The following is a 22,398-nucleotide window of genomic DNA, read 5'->3' as shown; positions in this document are numbered from 1 at the left end:
TCTCAGCAACAAAAGGGCACAGAACATGTGAACTTTAAGACTGAGAAAAGACAATACGACACCGAGTCACAGGCCTAAAAGGATACTATTAAATATATTAAGACAGTTCTGTGATAATAATTCTGTAAGATTTGCATAAATAACTCTGGTCTCAAATTTCACTTCAAATATATACTTTCTGAGATCCACACAATGCAAAGCAGTGTTAAGTCAATGAACCAGCGGTTTCATTTCCAACATTCGCAGTAATGGGTTAGAGTGAATTAAGCTCTTATTTGGGAATCTTCTTGATAAAGCAAAATGAGTTCAACTCCTACCCAGGTCAAGCCTTTTAATACTTAAGCCAAGCAGCAATGAGATTTATACAAGTTTATACAAGCTGCTAATAACTGGGACTCATTGTCCCTTCAGTTTTTACTTCATTTGGTCTCTAAGCAGCCTCTTGAGGGAAGTATTAAAAATGTACAGAATGGGTTCATTCAGTATTCTTTCTTCTACTGAACAAACATAGAGTAGCTAGAGTTGCCAAGTACTAAACTGAGATTACTGATATTCTGGAAAACAAAAATTCACAATTTCTCTGGAGCAACCAAAAAAAGTATCACAAAGTTCATGAGCTGTCACAATTTTGAACTACTGCTTCAGGTCTTCAACCATCAGGCAAAAGGATGGTCTTTACTGATAATATCCCAACTTAATATTTTCACTAAATTTAACATTTTCATCTCTGAAAATTGCTCCTAAAGCTAACTTTGTGTGAACAGGGAGGGGGAGAGAGAGAGAGCTTGACAAAAGCAAAGTATAGCGTTCAGCACATGCCTCCGTAACGAATGGGCAACTGGTAGGCTTGTACTGTCATAAATCCTAGACTCTAGTCTTCAGATATACTATGCTAAGATCACACTGTTAACATTCAATAGTTAGGAGAGAAAGCTTACTCCTGGCACATAGTAGGTGCTCAATAAATGATGTTTTTATTATAATGGTGATTATGATTACTGCCAGAGAAACACTGAAACCACAAGCAAACATCAGTCAATCTTCATGTTAAACAATCAGATGCTGTTAAAAAAAAAAATAGGTTCATTAAAAAACTTTTGGACTTCCAGATTGAAGCCAAAACATGTTACCCTTCTCCTCACTCCTCCACTGTGGGCTGCCTTCATCCAATGAAGACCAAATTTTTAACTATTAAAAATACAAATGTGTCTTTGACAAATAATCCATGGAATGGTTCTTGGTAACCTATTGACCAGGTAAAGGCTGTGATTCTATCTGACATTAGGAGTATTTTTTCTCTCTGTACAATGGGATATGCCATTGTTCTCTTGTTTGCTGTAAGGAAAAAAGACCCAGTGCCCAGATTTACACAATGAAAAGCCTCCTGGATTTAACAGCACTTTGAGAGCATACAGGAGGACACTATTTAAATAATTATTTTTCTTCTGTCTTTAAGAAATAAATATTTAGCGACTGCTTTAACCATCTAAACAATTTTTTCCACTTCCTCAAAATCCCACTCTCTGGAAAGATCAGTTGTATGTGCACAATCATCCTCAGACAGCTGTACTGCACTGGAAACCACGTCCCCTCACGGTGGCTCTGCTGACACTCCGAACTCATGGCCCGGTTCTCTCAATTCTGTCTAGGATGCAGCCAACCCAGAGAAACGCTACAGTGACAAACAACAGGTTCCACTCTGCTCCGTTCCCACATCTCTTCTCAAAACACGAACACCCATTCATTCACAAATCCCTACGCTCGGTCCCTGTGCTGAGACTCCAGCCTGGCTGGTAATCCCAGGTAAAAATCGGAATATGGGGCACTATCTATCCTGGTGCTGCAACTGCACCAGTCACCTACAAGGCATGCAAATACAGCTCAGTGCTCAGATTTCATTCAACAGGACTGGCCACCGAATGCTCTCAATGGTCCCCACCCCTCTTCCTGCATAAACCAAGCCACAGCCTTCGTGCCCTCAAGGAGGAACAGGCCAGCCCACCTGCTTCCCTCTGCGCTCCCTTCCCCGCCCGGTCCCCCAGGACCAGCTAAGGACGCTCCCAGGACCCCTCCAGGGTCCTTTTTCTGACCACATTTCCTGGGCTCCCATCATCTCCACAAATGAAAAGTAAACTCCTCCTTAGTGACAACCTCTCGAAACCAACCGCGTCACGGTCACCCAACTCCGCCGGAGCCCCCTACCCGTGCGAGCCCCGCCGACGGGGCGGACGGCCCCCACAGCGTGTGCCAGCGCGCGGCATTTACCTTCACGCTGGTGTAGCAGGTCTGAGTCTCGGCCTCGGCGCTGCTGCAGCAGTGGCGCCTCCGGCCCCTGCTGGTGGTCGCGGCGGGGGCTGCGGAACCCGCGCTGCTACCGCTGCCCAGCTCGATGCGGGCCCTGCGAACGCGGGCTGCGCTGGGGGGTCCCGACGCGCGGCTCGGAGGGATGGCGTCGGCGGCGTCGGTCTGAACGAAGAGGCCGGGCAGGGGTGCCGCCGGGCCCTGCGACACGCTGGTGGTTTGGCGGGGGGAGCTGGACTCGTCCGAGTCCCGGCAGTAGATCACGCCGCTCTGCGAGACATGGATGCTGGGGGCGCAGCCCATCCCTCCGCCGGGCTCCCCCGCGCGCCCGCCCGCGCCCGCGGCCGCCGGGACCCAGCGCACCCGCTGCCACCTGCAGTGAGGGGGCGGCCGCGGCGGCGCCCGGACTGCGCGCCCCCCGGCCTGTGTGTCCGCCGCTCCGTCGGGCTGGCCGCGGTGCCCCCCGCCGAGCCTCCGGGGACCACGCGCGTCACCCCAACTTTCCCTTTTGGGCCATCTTCCTCCCCGAGCGGGGGAGCGCGCACACACAGCGCCCCGCGCGCACCAGCGGCCGCCACCCTCCCCGCCGCGGCGCCCCAAACACGCTCCCCGCGCCTCCGCCTTCCCCTCCTCCCTCGGCGCGGCCCCCGCCGCCGCCCAGCTCGACCTCGCCGGGCTCCCGCACCCGCGGCCCTGGGCCAGGGCGCCCGCCCGCCTGCCCGCCTGCCTGCACCTTCTTTCCCCACTTTCGGTCTGCGCCCGTCCCCTCCCTCCCTCTCTCCCACCCTCCTTCCTCCTCAGGTGCCCCGGCTCCGCGGCCGCAGCCGCCCGGGCCCCACTGCGCCCCTCCGCCCCTCCCGCCGCTCCCCGAGCTCTCCCGACAGGGCAGAGCGTGCCCGCGGCTCGGCTCCGCCGCGGGGCCCCTGTGCGCGGCAGCTGGCACCGCGCCTCGGCGCCCTCCCCTCCTCCTCCGCTGTCCAGAGGCCTCGTCTCTTCTGCACTCATCCCGACGCCGCCCCCAGCGCCCCAGCCCCTCTTCCCCTGAAGGGCTGTGTAAGCCTCTCGCTTTTCACCAACACATTTTCACAAATCTCAGAGCTAAACACCAGGAAGCCCCTCCCGAAATGGCAGGGGCCCTACAGCCCAGGCCCACCCACTGCATTTGCTTGCCTCTCAACACACCCGGTAAGTGATGGAGAGACCTCATGGTTCCGTCCTCTTCCCCCAGCCCCACCGCCTACTCCGAAGGCTGAGTTGGATGGTGACCCAGTCTTCAGAAGAAGCCCATTCCATGTCTACTCATCGTTTGGAAGTTTATGCCAAGGGATGGGAGGCCCTGCGGAGGAAGGCACCCTTGAACACATACGTTCCCCTAAGATCCAAGGCAAGAACAGAAAGAAGCTGTCTGATGGTTCTTGGCTTTCTCCCCCATTTTCATCTCTTCCTTAGGTGTCACTAAATGTTCATGCTGGTTTCTACCCCGTCCAGCCGCCCATGTCAACTGCTGTTCCTCACACTCTGGGCTGGGCCGTCAGCAAGGCCTTCCCTCATTCTCCTTGGTGAGGCATGCACAGACCGAGCTGTGCTGGAGGAGAGGAAGAATGCCTTTAGAAGGATGGCTGCTGTTCATCCTTCCCTTGTGAACTCTGAGTTACAGCTGCGAGACACCACTGCCCATTCAGTCACTGGTTCCCGCAGTAATTCCTGCCCGATTGCCACAATGGCATGGGGAGATAAATTAGATGGTCTAAGAAAGGATTTTATCTAGAGTTGCTTATACGGACAAGGGCAATAACATAGAGGCTTAATGCAAGGCACAGAGAAGTATCTGATTTTAAGGTGTTGTTTTGTGTTTTTTTTTTTCATTCTTATTTTCCTTTTTCTTCCTGGACCACTCTTGGATGTGACTGGATGAAGACTTCAAAAGACAGTTTCTAAATTTCATACAGAAGCAAGGTATCATTCCCAATCCCAAATTCAGATATACAGAGAAAGAGTCTAACCTTATTCTTCTACCTTTGCTTCTCTTCTCAGTTTAGCTTTTTTTGATGCAAAAAAACTCCATCTCCAGCTAACCTGGAAAAAATCTATGCTGTATTTTTTAATGGACAGGCAAATTGCCCATAAAATTTCTGCACAGGTTGGGTCCCCCTAGAAGCAGATTCTGAGATGGTGTTTAGCAGGCAGAGGGAGGCTTTTTAGGAAGTGCTCTTGTAGTCAACATTTGTGGGAGGAAATAAAGGGAGAGAAGGGAGGGAGGCAAGCTTGAGCAGAGGGAGAAATTGACCAAGCCTCAGGCATCCCTGCAGGGAGGATTCTGAAGGTAGGATGATGCTTCAGAGTTGTTCTGAGTTGGGGCTGGGTTCTCAGTTGTTCTGGTGGGCCTTTATACCCCAGCATGGACCAGTCTTTACATGCAGGACACCTCAGCGATCTTGGGCAAGGTGGCTGTCTTCAGCTGAGGCACTGCCCCTAGGAGATGTCAGCTGAGCCAAGGGCTTTCTGCTGGCAGCACTCCCAGTAGCTGGAGGAGTAAGTCCTTTCCTGGCATCATAGCCTCCACCACAGTTCCCTTCCAGGCTGCTGAGATCCATGTTTCCTTGTCCCATCCATGCCTATAAGAACACCACATTAAATGGCTGAGACTGAGATATGGGGACAGTCATTCATTTAAAACTAAGCCTCATAGCTACCATCTGCTCTACTTCCAAAGGACAATTTAGGACCTGGGAAAACAACATCAGAGTTAAATTGCAAAAACACTAGTCTCTATACTAGTCCCTGATGTAACGTTCAAGTCAGGGTTTAATCATTCCTAAAGCTTATCTGTGATAATGCATATAGCATTTCAGTCATTACCTTTCATGGAGCTATCAGTGACAGCCTTCACTATTGAAATTTAGAGCCATGCTAATTCTCATGACACATGGCTACTTTTTCAGAGTTTTCTCTAGGAATGCAATGAAACCACCCAGAAAAAAGCACCAGTCACTCACTGAGGCTTTGAAAGGCAAGAAGACTGTGATGAAACAGAAATTACAACCAATCTTCTGGTGGACAACATTAGGAGCTGAATCATGAAGCTACAAGTCACCCAGAAACAAATTTAGGTTGAACTTTCTACATTAAAAAATAAGAATAATTAAGCCTTCAAAGAGTAGGTGACCTCAAGGTAGCTAGTGAATAGGACTAGGCTGCTTTAGTGGGTTAACTGAACAGTTCATATTAGGACCAGTGACTTTCATTGACTGAAACTTCTTTGTTGGAATATAAGATAGAAGGGGAAATGCACTAGATATACATTTTTCTTCCCATTCCCAAAGCAGCCAGTAGCTCAAACACATCTTCAACTGCCAATTCTGGCTTAGTGAAAGAAAAAAATAATGTGTCCTTATAATCTCCACCAAGTGTTCTCAGTGGGAATGTGCAACCTGCCCCCATTGCTGGAACAGATCTGGCTGCTGAAACTTGCAGAAGTGTGCAAGTGGAAGGGAAATGGTTTAACTGAAATCATTTCCACAGCTTAGTTCTGAAGCCTGAGTTCTGACCCATAGAAGAGATTTCTGAACCAATTGCCACTGACCACTTCAGTGCATCCCAGGTGACAGCAAAGACTACAAGCTCAGACACTGCTGATAAAAATTAGGCCCAAGTTACAGAATAAGGCCAGAAAGACCAACATTATTAAAACAATAATTAAGTGGAGAAAAATTCAGCGACAGAAAATATCCAAGAAGCAAATCAAAAGAAAGTAAACTAAATCGGAAACATTGTAAAACAAAACCTCCAATATGTCCAGGGTCACCTGAATGGCTTATGTGTTTTATAATAGTATTAAATAAGAGCTAACTGTAAAATTATGGCCCACAGGCACTGCAAGATCCTGAACAATTAAGGTCCCTTCCAATTCTAAGATGGCGTGACTCTTCAGAATTCCTCTAGAGAAGCAGAAAATGTGATTAATACATTTTGAATGATTCTTCGCTGTAAAGGTTAAAACAATAGCAGCTATCTGATTGATTTTTAGATAACCAAATATTTAATCAACCAATCAACCTTATAGAGCTTCTGGATTCAAACTATGTTCCTAATGGTGGAGCTATTGGAAATCTAACCACCTGATAAGTGAAATGATACCGTTTATTAGGCAGCCCAGTACAGTGGAAGGTACATTGAATTCAGGGTTAGATGAGTGAATCTGAAACCGAGTTCTGCCTCTTGTGGCTGTGTAACCTTAAGCAAGTCACTTAACCTTTGGGCTTCAATTTCCTAGATGATCTCCAGAGTCTCTAAATCACCAACATTGGAGAATGCTGTGAAATTTTTGCTTCCTTTTATTAAATTATTTTATATTTAGAATTGTGGGACTTTTGAACAGAAAGAGTAATCCTGAATCCACATGCATAACAGAACCACCCTGAGGAATTTGCCAGAAATACAACAGTTCCCTGGTTCCATCCCAGAGACTTTGTTCAGGGGTTAAGGATAGGTCCAGCATCTGTCCTTTCAAAGAAAGTGAATCCAGTATAACCTTTCCACAGCCTCCTTGAAGTTTAAGTCCTTATAAGTGCCTCGAAGACCCTACCTGATGTGGATCCTGGCGACCTTGCTGAGCCCACCCTCACTGCTCCAGCCGCACCAGCCTCCTCATTGTCTCTCCAGGATATCCAACATTGTTAGCCAGTAGCTGTTCCCCCTGCCTGTTGTGCAGCTTCATCAGTATTTGCAAGGCTAACTTCCTCACCTCCTTCAAGTCTCTGCTCAAACGTTTCCTACTCAGTGATGCCTATTCCCAACCCGTGTTTGAAATTGCAACCCACATACCTCTATTGTTCCTCTACCACTCCTGATTCCCCTTAGCCTGCTATTTTTCTTATTTCATAGCACATATCACCTTTCAACTTATTATATAATTAGCTCACTTACTATTATGTTTATTGTCTGCCTTCTCCCACTAGAATATTGGCTCTACAAATCAGGGGTTTGGGGGCTTCTTATTCACTGATGGATCCCATACTTTTGGAACAGTGCCTAGGACATGGTAAGTGCTCAGATATTTGTTGAATTTATGAATGAATAATTTTCTCCCATTTCTTTGTCTTTTGCCTTTCTCTTAACTGTTATAACCCAAAATGGAAGGGGTTATTTTATTTGTTTGTTTTTAATAGAGTTTTATGCTCTGTGTTTTTAGTTTTTAAAGTCAGTGAATGCCTTTGATTAGATCATGGTAGTCTTTTGGTAATGTATATCAGAAAAAGCCAGAATAATAAAATATAATAATTTGTACAAAGTTGTTGGTAGCAATGTTGTCTACAATAATGAAACTGGAGATAATTCAACCATCAAACACTTAGGGAATGGCTCAACAAATCACATATAAATATTACTATTTATAGTAATATAAAACCTAACAAAACAATGTTAGGTTAAAAATAGATACATACATAGATTGATTACAAATATAGACGATGTATGAACATATGTTGAGGTTCATAAGTGAGTATAAAGTGGTGTAGACAAGAAACGACAAATTTATTTTTCTGAAAAACAGTTTCAGTGCATAAAAAGCCACGTAAATGAGTAAGTGTAATATTTCCTAATCCTCTCCACAAAAAGTATTTAGGTAACTCTATTTCCTTTTATGGATTTCCACTGATTTTTTTTTCCTTTGGACAGAAGGTAAAAGATGGAAAATAAATTTAAAAGGGAGAGAATCAGAGATAGATGGAGACAGAGAAACCAGTGCATACACATTTACAAAGGAAACCTCACAGAACCAGACACCCAGAGAGGAAAAAAGAAAGTGAGAGACAAAGAAAGCCATGGGAAGCCACTTTCATGGTGAAATAGTCCTACCAAGTGAGTTTACAGAGACAGCTCTTTCAAGACAGTAAAAATAAGTTGTATTTTAAACTATAAGAAGTGCATCACTTCTTGGACCTTCTGCCACAGGCCAAGTGAAACTAAGGAGAGGATTTGGCCCATAGAACGGTTTTCTCTTGCCAGTTGTAGAAAATGCAAACAGAGAATGTGTAGGAGGAGAGTCAGCCAACATCTGACTTCCTTAGGTCAACATCATGAAACTTGGAGGCCACCGAGTGCTGGGTCCTGAGTCTGCATAGTACAAAAGTGATCTGTCCTTCCTGTTAACAAGCACCCCACAGGGAGGGGCTGGATTAGCCCTGCAGAGAGACTCCAGAATGCTACTCACCTCCAGAACTTTGGACCCCAATAGTCAGGCTAGGAGAGATGGAACATTCATTTCCTAAAGTCTTACAAATACATTTCACAAAAGCATCAGACATAAACGGATATAGAAATGAAACACAAGGTGCAGTCCTACTCCAAAGGAACTTATAGAGCAATCAGGCAGACGGGACTTACACATGAGAATATAGTACAATCCATGAGTGTCAAGGGGCCAGAACAAAGATGAGTGGTATTGTCAATTCTATAAAAGTAGTTATGGTCATTGGGAAGGGAAGAAGGGGGCATGTCAGTTGGGCCTCAACAAGAACTTTTCAATCACAGGGAACAGCATGAACAAAGGCACAGACACAGAACTAAACTTGGTGGCACCAGAAGGCAGTGAGCAGACAGGGTAACTAGACAGTGTCTCCTAAGGCAGGGATGATAACACTGGAAGAAGAAAAAAGAAATGAAGGTGGAAGACCCTGAAACAACTTCTCTATGTAATGGAAGTCACTGTAGGTTGTACCACCCTTAAGGAAACATCCTGTGTGAAAATCTAGATTTAGAAAACAAATCCATTGTCTTGCAAAAAATATTGTTGTTCGCCAAATGATTAACATGAATACTTTTTTTTTTTTTTTTTGAGACAGAGTCTCATTCTGTCACCCAGGCTGGAGTACAGTGGTGTGATCTCGGCTCACTGCAACCTCCGCCTCCCAGGTTCAAGTGATTCTCCCGCCTCAGCCTCCCAAATAGCTGGGAATACAGGTGCATGCCACCACACCCGGCTAATTTTTTTATATTTTTAGTAGAGATGGTTTTAACCATGTTGGCCAGGCTGTTCTTGAACTCCTGACCTCAGGTGCTCTGCCTGCCTCCGCCTCCTAAAGTGCTGGGATTACAGGCATGAGCCACTGTGCCCAGCCTCCATGAATACTCTCACATAGCACTTTGAGGTTTTTAGGTATTCTAAGTCAAGGTACAAAAAAAAAAAAAAAAAAAAAACTAAGGGTACAAATTATTAATTCATACCAATTTTTTTTTAACATTTACAATCTATAAAGCAAGGCACAAGGCACAGCTGTTTCTAAATGAGTGTGAGATTTCCTAAATGTCTCATGGGCAATTTTTTAAAGTTCAGGTTTCTAAGCAGGCCCTCTCCTGCCTGCATGCACACCTTGCTAGGCATATTATCCATTCCAAAAGATTTCATTACACTAATATGATGCTAAATTCATCCATTCATTCAGTAAATGCTTACTGAGTGGCTACCATGTATCACATGCTAACTAAGCACTGAGAAACAAGACAAACAGTCCCTATTTCTATGGAGTTTAGGATATTAGGGGGAGTTGGAAGGACAAACAAATTCTCTGGTAGTGATGCAGGTTATATAGGGATTTAAAATATGTTGATGTGATAGAGTGAGACTGGGCTAGGATGATGAAAGTTTTCTCAGAGGACGTGACATTTAAGCTAAGATTCCCAGAAAACTTTATCAAAGGGAATATCATTCTTTTTCCATCCAGCCAGCCAGCCAGCCATGATGCCATGAGAACATGGTTTGAGCACCACCACTGTGCCAGGTGCTGTGAGGGATACGAAGAAGTAAAAGATTTAGTATTTGCCCTCAGACAATTCAGTTAGGAACACAGACATACACACAAGAGAATTGCGTTAACATTTGCTTTGAAAAATTAATCCAAGCCCAGAGAGAAAGATCACTGTGGGTGGAAATTATCCGGGAGATGCCACTGAGGAGACAGAGTATAGCTCTTGGAAGAAAGGGCAGTATTTGAATAAGTGGAAAAGAGGACATTCCAGAGAGAATAATGTGCTTAAGGCCTAGAGGTGGGAACACTTGCTAAATGCTTGAAGAACAAAGAGGCAGATGACTCAAAAAGGTTTGTGGTATGGAAGAAGAGAATAACATTATTTTGGCTGACAAGGGAGACTATGACCAGGGAGCCAAATGCCAGACTAAGCAGTTTGGCTAAATTCTAGTCGTTAGAAATCACTGATGTTTTCAATAAAACTGTAACTTTAAAATACAGTTGACCCTTGAACAACACAGTGTTAGGGGTACCAACTGCCACACAGTCAAAAATCCACATGTTACTTTTGACTCCTCAAAAACTTAACTACAGGCCAGGCACATTGGCTCTAACCTGTAATCCCAGCACTTTGGGAGCCCAAGGTGGGTGGATCACTTGAGGCCACTTTCACATGGTGAAACCCCATCTGTACTAAAAATAAAAATTAGCCAGGCATGGTGGCACACCCCTGTAGTCCCAGCTACACAGGAGGCTGAGGCAGGAGAATCGCTTGAACCTGGGAGGCAGAGGTTACAGTGAGCCTAGATCACACCACTGCACTCCAGCCTGGGCAAGAGAGCGAGACTCTGTCTCAAAAAAAAAAAAAAAAAAATTACTAATAACCTACTATTGACCAGAAGCCTTACAGATAACATAAGCAGTCAATTAACACATATTTTACATGTTATATGTAGTATATACTATAGTCTTACAATAAAGTAAGCTAGAGAAAAGAAAATGTTATTAAGAAAAACATGAGAAAAATAAAATATATTTACTATTCATTAAGTGAAAGTGGATCATCATTAAGGTCTTCATTCTTTTCATCTTCATGTTAAGTAAGCTGAGGAGGAAGAGGAGGAGGGGTTGATCTTGCTGTTTCAGGGATTGCAGAGGCAGAAGAAAATCCACATGAAAGTGAACTCACACAGTTCAAACTCATGGTGTTCAAGAGTCAACTGTACTATTTTACTGAAATGAATCCAGTTGCATATTCAAGAAGGACTGGTGAAGGAAGTCAGGAATGAAGATCAGTAAGGACCTATAATAACCCAGGAATGGGATAATAGGGATTGTTATGTACTGAATTGTGGCCGCCCAAAATTTGTATTTTGAAGCCTAACCCCCAGTGTGGCTATATTTGGAGACAAGGCCTCTTAGGAGGTAACTAAGGTTACGAGGTCATAAGGGTGGGGCCCTAATCCAATAAGACTGGTGTCCCTATAAGAAGAAGAGACAGCAGAGATTGCCCACTCTCTCCTGCATGCACACAGAGAAAAGACCACACAGAGAGAATGCACCACCTGCAAGTTGAGGAGGGAGGCCTCACCAGACACCTACCCTGCTGGCACCTTTACCTGAGACTTCTAGGCTCCAGAATTGTGAGAAAATAAGTTTCTGTTGTTTAAGCCACCCAGTCTGTGCTATTTTATTATGGCGGCCCTAGCAAACAAATACAGAGACATTGAGTAGATGGAATTTGTAAAAACAGAAAAAAAGGGTGGGGAGGGGAATTCCATGGACCTTACTGAAGACGAATCCTTAGGATCTGGTGCCTGATTAGATAAGGAGCCAGGGAGCCAGTGATATCAAAACTGATTGCAAAATTTCCAGGTTAGATGTCTAGGACAAAGTGCAAATGAGATTGGGGAGCACTCCCAGGAGAAATAAGCTTTGTCTATCAAGGGAATTCTTCATCTGGATTTGCACTTTCTGGGACCCAGAATCTTGAGTCTGGAAACCAGAAAGCATCCACCCAAAGCCAGTGCTGACACTGAACTCTCCCCAGAACATGATTAGAATGTGAGAGACATGAGGCCAGCAACCTCTTTTGTGTTTGCTGCTGGATCTCTAGTACTTAGAACGAGAAATGGTACATGTTCAATATTTGCTGAACCAATAATGAGCCCTTATGAGGAGGACAGATAGATATGTCAGCCTTCAGATCCTCTTTATTGACAAACGCACCATCGCCCTTTTCTAGGGTGGCTAAGTAAACAGTTTCTGCCAAGACTTCCTTGGGCTTCCCCACAGTCAGGCCTACGCAGTGATGCTAGTTTTTAGCTCCATGTCTAGATTGCTAAAGTCAGCCTTTTGATACTCTTGCTTCAAGAACTGCTTTTGAGCCCTGGGATCTTACTTCTTAACTAGCTTAAGGTGCCTCGAGGCTGCAGCTCTGCCTGAAGGCCCTGCTTCTTTAGTACCTTCTGCAGTTCTGGTTTCTTAATCTTCTTACACTGTGGCCGCTAGGGCTGTGAAAGGAGGTGCTCTGGAAGCTTGTGGCAGAAAGTCTCTCCCTTCTTAGGGTTTGACATTTGCTCTGCAGCATGGCACTTCCCATGTCACACCATTAAACATCTCCAAGGCAACAGTCACTGGGGGCATGACTGATTACTTCTTCATACCTCATATTTGAGGCTTATAATATCATAGACAGAAATAGATTCAGTAAGATGTGAGAGAGCTTTCCAGGGTACTCAACACTAGTGGCTATCAAACTTTAGCATATACCAGAACTGCCTAAACACAGATTGCGAGGCCTGAGAATCTGCACTTCTACATAATTCCCAGGTGATGTTAATGCTACTTACTCAGGGATCACACTTTGAAAACTACTTCTGTACATGTAGTAAGATATTGCAAAACAAAAACAATGACAGAGAACAGAACAAAACAAAACAAAATTTTTTTAAAAAAAAGCCCTTCACCTGTGATGTTTCATTTTCTGAAACAAAATATAAGGTTGTGAATTTTAGGATGTCTACAAGCCTCACAAAACCAAGGACTTCTAAGGACAGGTTTTCAATAGTCCCCTTTACCTTTTCTGAGATGTGGGAGTGGGGCTAGTGGAAGGAGAGGCTTATTTGTAGAAGTAAACTTAATGTTTAAATACACACCAGCAGAATGATATAAATTTCCAGTACAGTACTTGATTTTCTTTTTCTTTTTCTTTTTCTTTTTTTTACTATATAGAGTTTAAACCTGAGAAGACAAAAGTCCCATTATGTTTTAAGAACAATAAATAAAGTTCTAGGAAGCAGAGGTCTGGAGGACAGGGCAGGGGGAGATAGTGTCAATTCAATCCAGTTTAAGTACACAAAACAGATACAATTATTTTCAAAATACTGGCAGAATAATAATAATAATGGCTGCTACTTCGGAGGTAGCTTACTATGTAACAGTCTTATACTTTACATGTTTTATCTCTGTATACTTCTCTTGTGTTTTTACCCTTTAGATATGAAATCTTTCAACATCTCCTTTCTGTTTACCATTAACCTGAACACCCACCTAGCTTGGCTAGGTAATTACTTGCTTTCTCCTGAGCATGAAGTCATCAAACTTTTACAGGTTATAAATATCCTACATAGGCCTCTAAAAAAGAAATATGGCTAATGCTACATGTACTGCATTTCTCACTGAGATCTAAAAGACAAGGTTAAGATCCTTCATAACAGGGATCTGATCTTTTTTAAATCACCAACATAAACATCAACTTTAAAAGAAAAGAAACCTCAACTCTTTAGACTTTTAAAGTGAAAGTGACATGTTAGGCGATACATGTTATGAGAATTGTTTTTTGTTATTAAATTAAGAAATCAAGCTAGTATTTAAGATTTTCCTTCTAACACTTTTGTGAGAGAGAAGTGCATACATTTGTAAGTCATTTTAAGTACTAAATTACAGAAAATTCTGTAAGGAACTCAAGTCCCTTACATACTCGTATGATTCAGATGGCATGAATTTTCACATTGATTACATTTTTAATAGCCTCTGTTTCCCACTATATGTTCAAGTGAGTATAAAGCAACGATGTTAGAGATGCCACATCTACAAGTAATTCTCACTTTTAAGAAATGGTGGAAGCAAGCCTTGAGTGGCTGTTCTTAGAACTCCAGCTATAAGGGGCTTAGAAACTCCCCTGGAAAGGTCTGAGAGCCATTTCATAGCCTAAATCCTGTATCAAAAAGTCACATTAGCCCTATTTGAAGTAGGTGTGTGGGAAAAGATGAATAAGACATAGGGATCACTATGGGAAAACAGACAATTCTGCAACAAAAACCCGAAACAATGCAGTATAGTTCTCACAAATTTATTTGGAATATCCATAGTTTTAAGTTGTAGAAGAAGAATGGAGAAAAAAAATGTCCCAGAAGACATCTTCAAATAGAACAGCATTTTCAGAAATGGCAACCTTTTGGATAGGATCATGAATAAAAATTTGCAACATGGACTTCTGATGAATAATCAGGGACCAAATTTACCCTCCTTCCATTAACAACTAGAAAATCAGATAAAATGTGTGAAATAACTATTATCAGACACTGAAAAATAGGTGGCTCAGGACTATAATTCATGAGAGAAGGGAAACAGATGGAATATACAATATGACTACCCCAGCTTTCACCGTGGAGGCAAATTCAATGTCTCATAGAAGGAAAGGAGTTCAAGGCGGAGCACAGTGGTTTCGTTGATGTAAGAAGACCAAAATCATGGCTCAGACAGGCTTTTGTAGCTGGGATTTATGGGGCAGTTATTTCAGAAAGAAGGAAATACTTATGAAAGAAACATAGAGGGGCACTTGAGAGTTTAGTAGGTACTAAAATATGTACGAGTAGGGTGAAATTCCTTAGACTAGAAAGAGAGTGACTGAAAAGCTATAAGCAAACAGTTTACAGAGCTCACACAGAACTAGGAGCTATCCAAGTTCTACCAGCCAAAAAGGAGTGTCTTTGTTGGTCACTCAGGGCATTCAGTAGAGAATCCAGTTGGGTCATACCTTAATAAAAAGGTTAAAGAATCCCTAGAGAAAATACTGCGGACCTACCTTTAAAAGCTCAAAAACAAACCTTGAAAGGATTAAATGGAACCAAAATTAACTTGTGTACCAAAACAAAATCCAACACTCATTAAAGAAAGACAACAAAACTTAGACATTCACAATGTCTAGCATATAATCAAAATCACTGGATATCCCAAGAAGCAGGAAAATGTGACTAATAATCAAAAGGAAAATCAATAGAAACAGAAATGACAGAAATTCGCAGACAAGAACATCAAAACAACTGTTATAATTATTGTCCGAGTATTGAAAAAAAACATAAGCATTGTGAGAAGAGAAATGGAAAATATAAAAAAAAGAATCAAATAGAACTTCTAGAAATGAAAAACACAAGTTCCGAAATGAAATGGTCACTGGATGGAACTAAAAGCAGATTAGACACTACAGAAGAAAAGATCAGTGAACTCAAAGACATGCTAATTAATTAACCAGAAGCTGGTTTTTTGAAAAGATTAACAAAATAGACCGCTAGCCAGACTAATAAAGAAGAAAAGAGAGAAGAATCAAAGAGACACAATAAAAATTATAAAGGGGATGAAAGCTTATATTAGAACAGAAAGTGGGTCCAAATCCAATAATATAAGATTCTACCTTAAGAAACTAGGGGAAAAAATAAAAAACAAATTAAATCTAAACTAAAAAGAAAGAAGGATATGGTAAGTATAGAAACAGAAATTAATACATAGTAAATAGGTAAACAATAGACAAACGCAATAAACAAAAAAGCTGGGCAAGATGTGGTGGCTCACACCTGTACTCCCAGCACTTTAGGAGGCCAAGGTGGGTGGATCACTTGAGGTCAGGAGTTCAAGATCAGCCTGTCCAACATGGTGAAACTCCGACTCTACTAAAAAAAAAAAATTAAAATTAGCCAGGCATGGTGGTGGATGCCTGTAATCCCAGCTACTTGGCAGGGTGAGGCAGGAGAATAACTTGAGCCAGGAGATGAAAGTTGAAGTGAGCCGAGATCATGCCACTGCACTCCAGCCTGCGCGACAAGAGTGAGACTCAATCCAAAAAAAAAAAAAAAGTTTTTTTTAAAGATCAATACAATAGATAAACCTCTAGCAAGACTGGTCAATAAAAAAAGATAAAAGACATCAATTAGTGATATCAAGACCCTAAACTATTAATAGGAATAATAAGGGAATATTAGACACAAATTTATGTCAACAGATTCGCAATTTAGACATTTCCCTAGAAATATCCAAAAATATCCAAAGAAATACTCAAGAAGAAATATTTTAAAATCTAGATTTCCCTCTACTGAAGAAGTTGAATTTGTGTTTAACAGCCTGCTCACAAAGAAAACTCCAATCCTAGAAACATTCTCAGGTGAAGTCTACAAAATATATAAAAAAGAAATAATACTAACCCTACACAAACATTTCCATAAAATTGAGCAGTAGGAAGCCCTTCACAGCTCATGTTATAAGGCCAGCATTATCCAAATACCAAAGACAAGGAAAAAAGATTTTGCAAAAAAGGAAAAGTGCAGATAAAAATACCCCTAAACATAGACGCAAAAATCTTTAACACAATTGAGCAAACCAAACCTCCAGCAATAGAATAAAAAGGTAGTACACCATGAGCAAGTGGTTTTTATCCCAAAAACACAGTTTCACATTCAAAAATCAATCAATGCGCAAAAGAATGAAATTGTATTTTTACCTCATCCCATGTACAAACTAACCATAAAACATGTTAAAACTAAACTTAAAAGCTAAAACTATAAAACTCTTAGAAGAAAACACAGAGACAAATTTTCATGACCTTGGATTTGACAATAGTTTCTTAAATATGATACCAAAAGCACAAGCCACAAAAGGAAAACTATATTGGACTTCATCAAAATTGAAAAGTTTTTGTGCATCAAATGACACTATCAAGAGAGTAACAACACAATGCAAAGAATGGGAGAAAATATTTGCAAATCATATATTCGGTAAGAGTCAAGTAACTAAAGTATACTAAAAAGAAAACTCTTATAACTCAACTATAAAAAAATGAACAATCCAATTCAAAAAGAGACAAAGAACTTGAATAGACATTTGTACAAAGAAGATATACAAGTGGCCAAAGAGCACATGAAAAGACGCTCAACATCATTTGTCACTAGAGAAATACAATTCAAAACTCCAATGAATTGAAAACTACAGTTGACCTTTGAACAACAGGTTTGAACTTTGTGGGTCCACTTACATGCAGATTTTCTTCTGCCTCTGCCACCCCTAAGATAACAAGATCACCTCTCCTCTTCCTTTTCCTCCTCAGTTTACTCAACATGAAGATGACAGGAATGAAGACCTTTATGGTGATCCACTTTCACATAATGAATAGTAAATATATTTTCTCTCCCTTATGATTTTCTTAATAACATTTTCTTTTCTCTATACTTTATCATAAGACTATAGTATATAATATATATAACGTGCAAAATATGTGTTAATTGACTTTTTGTTATTGGGAAGGCTTCTGGTCAACAATAGGATATTGGTCTCAAGTTTTTAGGAAGTTCAAAGCTATATATTGATTTCTTTTTTTACTGTGCAGGGGGTCAGCATCCCTAACCCCCACAGTGTTCAAGGGCCAACTGTAAAATGAATGTAAATAAAGTCAAAACTACAGTGAAATGTCCCTTCAAATCTGCTAGGCTGGCTATAATTGAAAAAAAAAAGTGTTGGCAATGATATGGGGAAACTGCAACCCTTAAACATTGCTGTTGGGAAAGTAAAATGGTAGAATGCTGTGGCTTGAACACATCCCCCCAAAATTCATGTGTTGGAAAATTGATGCTTAATGCAACTGTATTGGCGGGGGTGGGGGGGCGCCTAATGACAGGTATTTGCCCTCATGAATGGATTCATGCCATTATATAAACGGCTTGAGGCTAAGTTCGATCTCTCTTGTACAGTTGCCCTTCTGCCTTCTGCCATGTGACGGCATGTGTTTCCTCTTCTCTGGAGTATATAGTAAGAAGGCCCTCACTGGATGCAGGCACCTTGATCTTGGAGTTCCCAGCCTCCTGAACTGAGAGAAAATAAATTTCTGTTCTCTTAAATTACCCAGCCTCAGGTATTCTGTTACAGCAGCACAAACTAAAACATAACGCCAGTGTGGAGAACAGTTTGGCAGTTCCTAAAAGGTCAAGAGAGTTACCATATGACTCAGCAATTCCACTCCCAGGCTTATACCCCAAAGAACTGACAACAGGTGTTCAAACAATAACTTGTAATTAAATGTTTAATAGCAGCACTATTTACAATAGTCAAAAGGTAGAAGTAGTCCAAATGTTCATCAACAGATGACTGAATAAACAAAATGTGGTATATCCATACAATGGAATATTATTCAGCCATTTAAAAAAATGAAGCACCAATACATGCTATCACATGCATGAACCTTTAAAAAATGTTAAGTGAAAGAAGCCAGACACAAAGGCCACTATTATGATTCCATTTATATGAAATATCTAGAATAGGCAAATCCAGAGACAGAGAGCAGGTGCTTGCAAGGGGCTGGGGAATGTAAAGTGACTGCTGAATGGTCATGGGGTTTCTTTTTGGAGTGATTAAAAAAAATTCCAGAACTTGATAGGGGTGATGGTTGCACAACATTGTGCACATACTTAATACTACTTAATTGTACACTTTAAAATTGTTACAAATCTGAATTTTATGTTATGGGTATTTTACCACAATAAAAAAGTCAATGTGATTCACCATTGTAAAAGAACAAAGGAAAAAACAAACACCATTTCGATAGATGTAATAAAATCTTTTGACAATTCACTTCTTATTTACAATAAGAATCCTCAATAAGTTAGTCGAGAAAGGAAACTTTTTTTAACCTGATAAAAAGCCTATGCAAAAACCCTACAGTAAGCATCATACTTAAAAGATTGAATGCCTTTCCCCCAAGATCAGGAAGAAGGCACAGGTGTGCACTATCACCAAAGCTACACTGGGGGCTCTAGCCAATAAAATAAGGCAAGAAAAAGAAGTAAAAGATAAAATTTGGGAAAGAGGAAGTAGAATTCTGTTTATTCACAGACAACATAATTGTACACATAGAAAATGCTAAAGGCTACAAAAACAGCTGCTAGAACTAATAAGTGAGTATAATAAAATCACAGGATACAAGGTCAATAAACAAAAGTCAATTGTATTCTATATACCAGCAACGAACCATTGGAAATTGAAATACAAAATACTACTTACAATAACGTTGAAAAGCATACAATTTTTCTGTAGGCCTTCACACTGAAAGCTATAAAGCACTGATAGAGAAATTTAAAAGTCTAATTAAATAGAGATATACAATGTTCTTGTATCAGAAAGCTCCTTATTGCTGAGATGTCAGTTCCCCCTAAATTGATCTACAGATTCAATACAATCCCAATCAAAACCCAACAGGTTTATATCTGTAAAAATTGACAAACGAGTACAAAAATTATGTAGAAATGCAATTGACCTAGAATAATCAAATGAATTTTGAAAAAGAACAAAGAAGACACAGCGCCTGATTTTAAAATTTAGTACAAAGCCACAGTAAACAATACAGAGTGGTATTGGCATAAGGACAAACAAATAGATAAATGGAATAAAATAGTGTCCAGATACAGACCCATGCATATAGGGTCAATTAATTTTCAATAAAAGTACCAAAGTAACTTAATTTGGAAAGTATAGTCTTTTCAACAAATGGTGGTGGAATGACTGAGTATCCAAATGCATAAACAAAACAACCAAAGAGACAAAATCCTTCCACCCTTACATTACACCATACATGCATATTAACTTGAAATGGATCATAGAATTTAAGAAGGAAGCTTCTAGAAGTAAACATAGGAAAAAATCTTTGTGAAATTGAGGTAGGCAAAGATTTCTTTAAAAGAATGTAAAAGGCATGAACTATAAAAGAAAAACATGATAAATTACAATTCATTGAAAATGTAAAAGTCTGCTCTTTTTTTTTTTTTTTTTCTTTTATTATTATTATACTTTAAGTTTTAGGGTACATGTGCACAATGTGCAGGTTAGTTACATATGTATATATGTGCCATGCTGGTGTGCTGCACCCATTAACTTGTCATTTAGCATTAGGTATATCTCCTAAAGCTATCCCTCCCCTCGCCTCCCACCCCACAACAGTCCCCAGAGTGTGATGTTCCCCTTCCTGTGTCCATGTGTTCTCATTGTTCAATTCCCACCTATGAGTGAGAATATGCGGTGTTTGGTTTTTTGTCCTTGCGATAGTTTACTGAGAATGATGATTTCCAATTTCATCCATGTCCCTATAAAGGACATGAACTCATCATTTTTTATGGCTGCATAGTATTCCATGGTGTATATGTGTCACATTTTCTTAATCCAGTCTATCATTGTTGGACATTTGGGTTGGTTCCAAGTCTTTGCTATTGTGAATAGTGCTGCAATAAACATACATGTGCATGTGTCTTTATAGCAGCATGATTTATAGTCCTTTGGGTATATACCCAGTAATGGGATGTCTGGGTCAAATGGTATTTCTAGTTCTAGATCCCTGAGGTATCGCCACACTGACTTCCACAAAGGTTGAACTAGTTTACAGTCCCACCAACAGTGTAAAAGTGTTCCTTGCATCCCAGGGATGAAGCCCACTTGATCATGGTGGATAAGCTTTTTGATGTGCTGCTGGATTCGGTTTGCCAGTATTTTATTGAGGATTTTTGCATCAATGTTCATCAAGGATATTGGTCTAAAATTCTCTCTTTTGGTTGTGTCTCTGCCCGGCTTTGGTATCAGGATGATGCTGGCCTCATAAAATGAGTTAGGGAGGATTCCCTCTTTTTCTATTGATTGGAATAGTTTCAGAAGGAATGGTACCAGTTCCTCCTTGTACCTCTGGTAGAATTCGGCTGTGAATCCATCTGGTCCTGGACTCTTTTTGGTTGGTAAACTATTGATTATTGCCACAATTTCAGATCCTATTATTGGTCTATTCAGAGATTCAACTTCTTCCTGGTTTAGTCTTGGGAGAGTGTATATGTCAAGGAATTTATCCATTTCTTCTAGATTTTCTAGTTTATTTGCATAGAGGTGTTTGTAGTATTCTCTGATGGTAGTTTGTATTTCTGTGGGATCGGTGGTGATATCCCCTTTATCATTTTTTATTGCGTCTATTTGATTCTTCTCTCTTTTTTTCTTTATTAGTCTTGCTAGCGATCTATCAATTTTGTTGATCCTTTCAAAAAACCAGCTACTGGATTCATTAATTTTTTGAAGGGTTTTTTTGTGTCTCTATTTCCTTCAGTTCTGCTATGATTTTGGTTATTTCTTGCCTTCTGCTAGCTTTTGAATGTGTTTGCTCTTGCTTTTCTAGTTCTTTTAATTGTGATGTTAGGGTGTCAATTTTGGATCTTTCCTGCTTTCTCTTGTGGGCATTTAGTGCTATAAATTTCCCTCTACACACTGCTTTGAATATGTCCCAGAGATTCCGGTATGTTGTGTCTTTGTTCTCGTTGGTTTCAAAGAGCATCTTTATTTCTGCCTTCATTTCGTTATGTACCCGTAGTCATTCAGGAGTAAGTTGTTCAGTTTCCATGTATTTGAGCGGTTTTGAGTGAGTTTCTTAATCCTGAGTTCTAGTTTGATTGCACTGTGGTCTGAGAGACAGTTTGTTATAATTTCTGTTCTTTTACATTTGCTGAGGAGAGCTTTACTTCCAACTATGTGGTCAATTTTGGAATAGGTGTGGTGTGGTGCTGAAAAAAATGTATATTCTGTTGATTTGGGGTGGAGAGTTCTGTAGATGTCTATTAGGTCCGCTTGGTGTGGAGCTGAGTTCAATTCCTGGGTATCCTTGTTAACTTTCTGTCTCGTTGATCTGTCTAATGTTGACAGTGGGGTGTTAAAGTCTCCCATTATTATTGTGTGGGAGTCTAAGTCTCTTGGTAGGTCACTCAGGACTTGCTTTATGAATCTGGGTGCTCTTGTATTGGGTGCATATATATTTAGGATAGTTAGAATGTAATCCAGCATATAAACAGAACCAAAGACAAAAACCATGATGATATCAATAGATGTAGAAAAGGCCTTTGACAAAATTCAACAACGCTTCATGCTAAAAGCTCTCAATAAATTAGGTATTGATGGCACGTATCTCAAAATAATAAGAGCTATCTATGACAAACCCACAGCCAATATCATACTGAATGGGCAAAAACTGGAAGCATTCCCTTTGAAAACTGGCACAAGACAGGGATGC

At 41.0% G+C, this 22,398-nt stretch overlaps 1 protein-coding gene across 9 annotated transcripts in view; it reads right to left on the bottom strand.

The window, feature by feature from the left end:
• Nucleotides 1–22,398, bottom strand: part of PDE8B (phosphodiesterase 8B) — a 256,055-nt gene that overhangs the window by 219,406 nt on the left and 14,251 nt on the right. For 3 of the 9 annotated variants that reach the window (XM_063664924.1, XM_054489758.2, XM_054489760.2), the window contains exon 1: nt 2,266–3,044. The exons of 3 other annotated variants lie outside the window; for them this stretch is intronic. In XM_063664924.1, the coding sequence (XP_063520994.1) occupies nt 2,266–2,604 (339 nt within the window). In that variant the 5' untranslated portion in view covers nt 2,605–3,044. Of the gene's footprint in view, nt 1–2,265; nt 3,046–3,483; nt 3,513–22,398 lie in introns of those variants that run through there. 3 more of the 9 variants (XM_054489756.2, XM_054489757.2, XM_054489761.2) reach the window with 2 other exon arrangements.

The sequence above is a fragment of the Pongo pygmaeus genome, chromosome 4 (assembly GCF_028885625.2).
Source record: "Pongo pygmaeus isolate AG05252 chromosome 4, NHGRI_mPonPyg2-v2.0_pri, whole genome shotgun sequence".
Classification (NCBI taxonomy): Eukaryota; Metazoa; Chordata; class Mammalia; order Primates; family Hominidae; genus Pongo; species Pongo pygmaeus.
The sequence above is the reverse complement of the archived record's forward strand: the minus strand, read 5'-3'. Positions and strand labels throughout refer to the sequence as shown.